This window comes from Nipponia nippon, unplaced genomic scaffold, assembly GCF_047370975.1.
Source record: "Nipponia nippon isolate SJK-2023a ecotype South Korea unplaced genomic scaffold, ASM4737097v1 scaffold_27, whole genome shotgun sequence".
Classification (NCBI taxonomy): domain Eukaryota; kingdom Metazoa; phylum Chordata; class Aves; order Pelecaniformes; family Threskiornithidae; genus Nipponia; species Nipponia nippon.
Genome location: NW_028262344.1, coordinates 3,816,917 through 3,826,223, shown reverse-complemented (window position 1 = coordinate 3,826,223; position 9,307 = coordinate 3,816,917). Strand labels below are relative to the sequence as shown.

Sequence of the window (9,307 nt, the reverse complement as noted above, 5' to 3'; positions counted from 1 at the left end):
AGGTGGCAACCGCAGGATTGGGGAGGGGAAAATTGTTGCTAGGTGACCACAGTCCAAGATAAATGCATCCTTCCAGTCCCCACTTGTTCAAAAAAGAAAAAAAAAAAAAAAAAAGGTTAACTTTGTAACAGCAAGCTTGGTGCTGGGTCGAAGTAGATAGTCTTTAGCCTAGAGCTGACAAATCTGACATAAACACTGTCAAATGCCCTCGTTAATTCAGCAGAAACATTACTGTATTCCTAGCTTGATTCATGTCAAATTTATCCTACTGGAAGACTGGACACAGAGAACCTGGGACTAGCTATCAGGAAAGCACAGACTCTTTCTACGTGTCCCTGGCAGCGTAAATGGAATAAATCTGTCATCTCCCTTTACGATGCCATTGCAGCATTAAGGAAGGGAAACTAAGCCTGCTTTTTTTGCATCTTCAAGGCTGAGTTAGAGGCATCTGGGAGGAGACTGCTGGGAATCTTGCACTGTCTTCTGTGGATCAGTAATGGTGTTTATATTGTGTACGCATCTTTGAAGCAAAGCTTCGTCCACCTGAGTGTTCAGTGCGATGCAGCCAGTCCTCCCTATGCACTGGAAAAATGGAGGACTCTCTTTTAAGAACAGAACAACTCTGTAAATCCTACAAATTAGACTCCTCTTCCCCAACAAAGGCAAATTTGTTGCATTCTCTTTTCTTGCTACTTTTCATGCCGCATGAATCAAGATTTTTGTGAGGCATCCTTCCCTGAGGAAGGAAAGGAAGGCATACTCTGTACGCCTTATTTGTAACGTACATACGCTGTATATAGATGTTTATAGATGATAAAGGGTATAGTAAGGAGAAACTAGCCAGAGTTGATCCATGCTAAAGGTCTTTAATTGAAAGATATGTTCACCAATTGATCTGTTTCAGCATCTGAATCATCAAGAACGAAACTCTGGAAAGAGGAGATGCTGGGGAGGAACAGCATTGAGGCTGGCTTTGTGCAGCAGCTATCAAGCATCCAGACTTGCTTCAAGAATGGTAAGGTTTTCAGGCCTTGTAATTGCTGCGGCAGTATTTAAGGCCCACGAGGTGCAGGACATCGAGTCTAAAGCATGAATCTTGATTGTATGGGTATCGGGCTCCTTTAAAAACAAAAAAAGGAAACAAAAATACCATGAGGTAATACCTAAGATGGTGTTAAGTGATCTGTGCGTTCATTGGCAGCCCTTAATACCTGGAACATTGCACTCGCATTTTTCATCAAGTTGAGCCATCTCAAGTACCAAAGCAATTACCAAAGCAAAGCAAGCAGCGAGGGGGTGGAAGTGCTGCTATGTCAGCATGCAACATCCTATGCCTGAGCTGCAGAGCATCTTTCTCGTGACAGGGTCTGCAGACAATCAGCTTGCAGTAAGGCTCGGAGTACTTTGCTGGTGCTTCGGGATTAACTCCTCTGAGTTAAACTTCCTTTATATACTTAAAGAATTTCTTTTTTGCCTGACAATACAAGAAATTCTATTGCAAGTGATCAAAATATGATTATGGCACCCACAGCAAGACAGCTGATTTACACTAGTCTCCATAGCAATAGCTGGCATTCTGCAACAGTGTATTTTTACTGCTCTGAGCGAGCAATGTTTTTAATAATTGCTGCAAGAGAAATATTTTACACGTATGAGTGAAAGATTCTTTTGTAGTCACCAAACACAAGTGGATCTTTAACTCAGAAATGAGCGATCACAATGACATGCTATTTAATATTCTTTTGGTCTCCCAGTACAGAGGGGCACTGTTGCACTCTATACTGTTAGTATCTGTTACTGTGCATTATACAGTTATGCTAGTGCTAGTTAATAGGCCCTCTCGGGCTTTGATGTTATCGGACGTTATCGTTATGTCTTGATGTTGTCGTTATTCATAATCCTATGAAGTGGAGGTCATTAAACTCCTAGGTGCTGTGATCACTCCACCTCTGAAAAACCTCCAGGGAACGAAGCAGCTTGGCTTAGTATTGTGAAGTGTTTGGTGGGATTTCTCAGTAAGCTTATCAGCAGTCTCTGACCTGAAGGAGAGTGGTCCTTAGCACTACCCTTTTTCTTTACCTTGGCGTTACAGATGAGGTCAATTGCAAAATTCTGGGCCAAAACTTAAGCTACCTTAAACTTTACTAAACAGAGTAGTAAGGGTTTGGATCAGATCATTTATGAAGGTTGTGACTCAACACTGTTCCAATCCTGATCTGCAGAGATACCGAACCCTTTCTGCAGCTCCTGAGGTTCTTGATTTGCGTCTGTCTCTAGTTGGAACAGCAGCATTTGTGTATTATTCCCCACGGAACAAAAATGCCTGGTTAGTTACAGACATAATTCATTAGCTTGCACTCACCGTTAACTTCATAAGCTATGTAGGTTCTGAGTCCTTTGCACAGAGCGTAGACATCTGGTCCGTAAGACTTGAGGTCGCGGATAGGTCTCCTGATGACGAATGTGATCTGCTTTGTGTGTGGTCCTTGACCTTTCAGGTTCTGAACATCAAATAATGTCATTCAGCAAGATCAGTACCTTGATCCATGTAATGCTATGCATATTCCTATTTCTGGAATGATGACTCAGTGCTTGGTGTTTTACTCAAAACTGTACTTAGTCTTTTAATCCACTGTGTGACTACAAGGCCATTAGCAAGCATTGAAAGCAGCTCCTATGGCAGATCTTTAAGTGAGTCAAGGTGGAGGGAGGCTAGGGAGAACTGGAAACTCAGTTCAACAGCTGAACAGGAAAAGAGCAGCGCAGTCAGCACTTTTAACACAGACCTCCTACAAAGTATTTCCGCAGTCACGTACTAACCTCTCACCCTAGAGGTACTTGGGTTGTAACCTGGAAGCATGGAAGGAGAAGGCTATTCATTCAGTCTTCTAAAATGGGAACCAAAGAGGACAGCAGCAATGCTTGGCAGATACATTTACGCTAAAATTATTTGCAAGTAGTGTTTATGACCTCTGAGCACTCCGAGTGTTTTAGTGGGACAGGTTTTTTCTGAACTGCTCTGGAGTGCTTCATTTCAAATGAATTTCAAATATATTTTCCTACTCGAGTGCTTTGTCATCTGGACAAAGTGTCTGGATGCCTGTATTTTCTCTTATGACCTAGGCTTCCTGCTGGTTTGTGTATCTCATTATTCAGCTACAGGACTCCCGTTCTGGCTCATACAATGAATATGGAGGAAAGGCTGTTGAATTCGAGATGCTTGCTTACGCCCTAAAGGAAAATGGAGGTCTGAACAATAGCATCTGCAAAGCAATGTTCCGAAATGAAAAATGCAATTTTGTATTGAAATGACTCAGAGCTATCTTGAGATATTGCTATCCAAAAATAATTAATGCCATTGAAGGTTTCCTAATATAAACTGTTCCTTAGCAACCTGCAAACCTAAAGTTCCTCAGAGAAAGAAAGCGTAGCTGGAGAGGGGAATGAGGCACCTACTCTTTTTCTTTTGAAAAACCATCCCCATGGCAAATTCCCAAGCCACATCACTGTTCAGAAAAACAACCCTGCCACTTGTGAAAAATCTCATCCTCTCAAGAAAGAAGAAGCAGTTAAGAAACAGCTTGATGAACTCCAGGCTAAAGACACGCTTAGCAGGGATGACTGGGATTGACACAAGCTTTCAAAATGATGGTGGAATTTTATCAAAGGGTTCCTGAAAGCCCGCTCCAATATGCTTCCTTCTTGCTGGTAAGCAAGGAGTTGAGAGAAGCTTCAGGGGGCACAGAGATGCACCGTAGTACAAGCAAGCCTGGGACTACAGCTAGTGAATATTTTTGCTCAATTCTGTACTTTTTTCTTCCCCACCGTGCCTTCTTGCCCTTTAAAGCCGGGATTTTTATAAGGACTCAGTTCTCAGACTTCAAAAGAAGCACTGTCTACAAAAGGTTAGTATGCTGAATGCTGAGATAATTTTTAAAATGTCTATGCTAATTCTGCAGGCTGAACTCATGCTAATATGGTGCTTAGTTCTTTTGAAAAAGTTTTGAAAGCTTGAAATCTTATTTAAACTTCTTTCCTCATCACTGGATGACTTGGTCCTCCTCAAGCAGAGCTGCCTAAAGAAACGATTGTTTTTAGCCTGCAAAGAATGTGAGATTATGAAGAGTACCATGCCAAAAATCTAAAAATCTCTAAACATAAAACAGTGTTAAAAAGCAGTCAATCTAAATCTTTTAAAACATTATAAAAATAATCTAAGCGATCTACAACATTGAAAACCAGGAAAACCCTCCGCTGCAAGCACTGAAACAGGGTATTCTAACTTTTCAAAGGTTTCAAATTCTGTTAATGTAAAATGTCATTGAAATTGATACAACTTCATAATGAATGGTGTGATCTAAATGGCTTTTAAAGTAACTGTTGGTTTAAAAGCTCTTCTAAATAGCAATGTCTCTGACACTAGTTTACTTTGCATTACTGTACAACTTTACAAGTAACGACTCCTTTTTAATCTTACTGTGGTCGCTTCAGCCAGTCTGGGAAGTGCATCAAAGTTGGGCATCTCCTTTCTGTTCATTGTGGAAATGAAGCAAGCTTTCTCTGGCAGCATTTTGGTGGCAATAATGCCCTGTAAAATAAAGTTACTGACAACTAGGAATTCAGTTTTTAATTATTAAGATTGGAATAAAGTCTGTATTAAAAAATAAATGCAGATAGCTTTTTTTACCCCAAAACTAGGACTCAAAATGTTAAGAATAAAGAAATGAGTCCTGTATTTCGGCCAGCTTTGTAGGAGCTAGCCTCCTTGTACGTTTTCTGAAAAAGCACGGTCCTTGCCACTCACCCTGTCGTAGTTCCAAAGGGTTGTCCATGACCCATGGGTGCTCTTTTCCTCGATAGCTGCCAAGTCCCATTTCCTATTGATGCTCAGAAGCTGGTAGCCTCCATCAATGGTGACTTGCTTGCTTATGTCTGTATTCTGAAACTGGAAAATAAAATTAAACAACACTTAGACTTTCAAGTTAGTCAGTTATCTCCCCGAAGCTTTAGAAAATCACTGCTCTAATAGAATAAATGCTGGCCCATAGGGAGCACCTTTAGTGACCACAGTATTTTCAAAATGACCAAGAATCAAGCCTGGGGCATTCTGGAGTAGCTGTAAGAATTCTTTTAATAGATTCAATGAATAATTTCTGTATCTTACAACTGTCATCTGGTGGGTTTAGTTTGATGCATGAAAGAAGTTTTAGATCCCTTTCCTCCAAAGGGATGGGGAAAGAAGCAAGGAAAACTCAAGAAGCAGGGAACATAGAAACAGCTGCAATGTATGTGTAACTTGGTCACTATACTCACGTAATCAGCAAGGGCTGGAGTCAGCAAGAGTCCAAGAAGGACGGTAGTTGCAATCTGAAATGAAAATTGAAAACAAAAGTGTAACTGCAGGTCTGGTTGACAAATCTGATCATGAGAATCCTAGTGCCTTTTTCCTAATCTGGTGTTTAAGTGTACTCCTTGGATCTTTTTTTTGCTTTCATACTGGAATTACAGTAGTCACCTAAAGCGAGTCATCCTTGCTTTACCCTAGAATAGTGCAAACTAGACACATAGTGGATTGCTTTTTTTTTTTTCAAGAGCTGAATCTGAAGTTGCTTCTGAGACCTGTGCAGTCCTATACAGATATTTTACAAGAATGAGGAGAAGGAATTTACATTTCTTCTCCTTAGGCACTACAAGAAATTGGTTGATCCATTAGTGCATTGCTCCAGTTTTGCAAAAGCATTGACAAAAATGGTCATGGATTAGGCTTCTTCTAGATTGAATAATGTATAGTTAAACCTTTAAAAAAAATCCTTACCTCTTTATCTGATAGGTTAATAGAGTGCGAGTTGCTCACTCTGGAGGAGAAAAATCTCCCCAGAGAATACCTTTTTGCTGTAGACAGGCACTTCTGAGATAAAGGCAATGGTTTCAAATCAAAGTTTTAGTTTGAGGGGAAAAAAAGCATGCATACTCACGGTGAGTTTCATCTTGACTGCAGAGCTGATGCTAGTGCAGGTAGAATGAACAAAGTGAACTGTACACCTTATATATGTTTTCAGAAGTAGGTGGAACAGTTAAGTGTTGAAATAAAATTATTTTGTAATTTGTATCCCTGTCTGCATGTTACTAAAAATTATTTCCTGCTGCAACTACTTCATAAATATGGGGATTGTACTTCTGCAAACTTTGACCTGCCAGAGTCTGATAATTATCAGATAAGAATCCATTTGCAGTGAAAAATTAAATATGTTTTACTTTTGAAAAGTCACCTCAAGACCAGAGATAGCCTAGGGTTTAAAAAAAAAAAAAAAAAAAAAGCCTTACAGTAGGCAAAATAAGAGCCTTTGTGCCTTCCAAAGTGTACTGTATGTTACCATGTAACATACATGGAACCACACCATAGGGCCCACCAAAATATATGGCCCAAATACAACATTGCCACTGAAAACTGTTTTAGGTAAACAGGCACTTCAAGCTGAAATATTACATACATGTGCAAGTCTGTGGCTGTCTCTTTCTTATTTTAAGTGGCAACAATAATTTTTTTTCCACCTTGCCTCAGCTTATTTCCTGTGGTGATGTAAATACTTATTGAAGAGGTGATCATTCAGTTGGGGAGGTTTTTGAATACTTGGGTTTTGTGTCAAGTTGCTCAGTTTCATTTTGTGTGCAACCCGAGTCTGTGGCAGGGAATCACTGTAAAGATTCCAAAATTACTTTTCAACTGGAATCTGGGACATTATTTAAAAAAAATAGGGGGGTTAATATATAAAAATCTCTTCTAACCAGTCCTGAAAGTGCAATATTAAATTAAGTCGGGTCTCAGTTTCATTGAGTCGAGCCTGCAAACCCAAAGGGACATTTTTGATGCACACCGTTATGCCAAACGGTGGTTGCGTTCCTGGTTCTTTACAAGCATAAGCGCTTGTACGCATTTGTGTGAAAAGACGTGGGCTTGTGCGCAGGCTCTGTAAGCAGACCGCACTCACCGTCGCCCGCTTGTGGCGCCGCTCGGGAGAGGAAAGAAACACCCGAGAGAAACGTGGAGAAAACAGCCGGACAGGAATTAAACCTTTGCCGAAGGAACAAAAGAGCTTTTGCTTTTGCTGAGGTGCGGGAGAACCGGGGCGGAGGGCAGGAGAAGAGCAGAGCTGAGGCGGCGTCGGGCGGGAGGGCTCTGAGGCGGGAGGGGAAGCATAACGGTCGGGAAAAACGGCGGGAAAGCTTTGCTGAGGCGGCGGCGAGGCCGGCGCTGCTGCGCCTTGGTGACTTTGGCAGGAGCAGTCCCGGCACGTTTACGTCACTCCAGCTTTATTAATTTACAGTTATTGAAGTATTTTTCCCCGAAAGACTGTTGTTAGACTTGCTGTCGGTGTCTCAAATGAGAATATCTATTTTTGTCTTTAAAAAAAAAAAAATTCCCTCAGAAATCGGGGGTCTCTCAGCATCCTGAATTTGTCTTAAAATACATCAGGGTATTCAAATACATTTATTAGATTATATATATATATATATATGGCTTTTTAATTATACTCGACACACTGTTGAACTTTTTTCTGTCAATACAGTTTTTCACATGTTTTTAAGTGTAAATGCAGTTGAATCTTCATATTCTGCCTGCTATGGGATAAGAGAAAAATAGAGCAGTAGGATTTAGGATAAGATCCTGTGACTTTGCAGTGCTGATGTGGCATGCTGATGGGTGGCCCTCGGAATTCAAATCACAATTTTAATTAAATTAGGGAAGGTGAAGATCTGGTATTTTCCAGACAGCCCAAGTTACTGACGTGATCGTTGTAGATCATGGAAATTGTGTTTTGTCATAAAGCTCAGGCCTCATTCTTGTTGAGAAGGATCTTTTCTTGCAAAGTAAGCAACTCCAATTTTCTGTGCTGTTAAGAAGATCTGTATATTTCTGTACTTACACGGACATTGTGAGAGTCACAGGACTGATGTCTCTTCAGGGTCACTAGAGTCTTTGCTGTCATGTCTCTGCTTAGCAATCTCTTTTTGAGTCTTGTTCTCTTCCTGATTGGTTTAAGCCTGAATCAATTTAAATTTGAATAACGAACGTTGTGAAACGTAATGACATCCCGATTAGAGCAAGAAACCTGCCAGAATGTAATATTGGGATTAAATTCCTACGGTCTGGAAGAAGCAAATAGAAGACGTTTTATTGGTTCAGTAGTAGTTCCCCATCTTCTGTAAAGTTTTAATGGTTACTGTAGGACACGTGGTTAATTTAAGCTTTTCATGGAATAAAAAAAGCTTGGAGATGTATTAAGCATCACAATGTGTAATATTATAGTCAAATAGGAATCGATGTGCATGAAGCTAAAGCAGTTTTGCGAGAAGCCGGACCTTGTTGCGGATGTTTTGTGCCCTCTGGTTAAAGTTTTGGCCGTAAATGAGATGGTGCTGGGGCAGGCGGCGTCCCTTGCTGGGAGCGTCCGTGCCCCGCTGGTCCCTGCCGAGGGGAATGTGGCCCCTCCGCTTCGGGCGCGGCAGAGGGTGCCCCTGCTTCCCGGCAGGGCTGCTGCCCGCTTGGCACGCAGGGCCGTGGGATGCCGTGCTGCGCCACAGGCCCTGCCCGGGCCAGATCCCGGCCGCCTCGGGGGACTTCAGATCGTCATCTGCTCCCGAGTCTGGCCCGTAGCCTTCAAGGGCTCGAAGGCCCCCAGGAAGACATTTCCCAGTGGGTTAGCGAAGAGGGCTGTGCCTGTTTTATCTTGGGGAAGATGCAGGGTAAAGCTGGAAAAGGAGAGGAGATTCTCTCCAGAAATTCCCAGGGAAGTCAGTCAGGAAGTTTGTTTAAATACTGCAATCATGTGGTTGCTTTTCTTTGGAGGTGCTAAAATATTTTTCGGTGCAGTTTTGCTTTGGTTTTAATAGAGTTAACTATTCAAGACCCCAAAACCAGTCTCCTGAGCAGAACAGGCTGCTGCATCCTTTATCTAGAGCCACCCTTGACTGTTCCTGAATGGGTAAAGTGTCTCTTAGAGTAACTCCTTTCAAACTCCAACAAAAGGGCCACTAAGCAAGGAGGGAAGGTGAAGGTCTGGTATTTTCCAGACAGACTTACTGAGGTGATCATTATAGATGAAGAAACTAGTCCCAGCCATTTTGCCTTAGTTTAGGCCTAACTATAATTTGATGCTTTCAAATTTCCAGCTGCACTTTTAATTGGTTAGGGTATGCTTTTTTGCTTCCTGTGTTAAATGCTTATCGAACATTAAGTAACATCTGTATTCAACTCCGAACTGCGTTTAATACACTTTTTAATTGTGTTACTTGCAGCTTGATTTCT

The 9,307-nt window shown here is 41.4% G+C and overlaps 2 protein-coding genes across 6 annotated transcripts in view; one reads left to right on the top strand and one right to left on the bottom strand.

The window, feature by feature from the left end:
- Positions 1-1,024: 1,024 nt before the first annotated feature.
- On the bottom strand, positions 1,025-7,933 carry GKN1 (gastrokine 1). The gene is made up of 7 exons (XM_087762663.1): positions 7,926-7,933; positions 5,976-6,042; positions 5,314-5,367; positions 4,805-4,945; positions 4,478-4,588; positions 2,363-2,501; positions 1,025-1,119 (listed from the first exon to the last, which is right to left on the bottom strand). The coding sequence occupies exons 1-7, from the start codon at positions 7,931-7,933 to the stop codon at positions 1,025-1,027; spliced, it is 615 nt and encodes a 204-aa protein (XP_087618789.1).
- The window catches only part of POLB (DNA polymerase beta), a 31,447-nt gene continuing 26,027 nt past the window's right edge, over positions 3,888-9,307 (top strand). For 4 of the 5 annotated variants that reach the window (XM_087762933.1, XM_087762929.1, XM_087762931.1 and 1 more), the window contains exon 1: positions 6,980-7,111. The gene's annotated coding sequence lies outside the window, so the exon portion shown is untranslated. Of the gene's footprint in view, positions 3,906-6,979; positions 7,112-9,307 lie in introns of those variants that run through there. The other variant, XM_087762930.1, reaches the window with a different exon arrangement.

Bases quoted from the DNA above. Each gene is read 5' to 3' on its own strand.
- GKN1 (XM_087762663.1), bottom strand. The intron at 5,368-5,975 runs GTGAGTATGCAT...TTTTCATTTCAG, and splicing joins CAGTCAAGATGAAACTCACC to ATTGCAACTACCGTCCTTCT. The intron at 2,502-4,477 runs GTAAGATTAAAA...TTTGATGTTCAG, and splicing joins GACTGGCTGAAGCGACCACA to AACCTGAAAGGTCAAGGACC.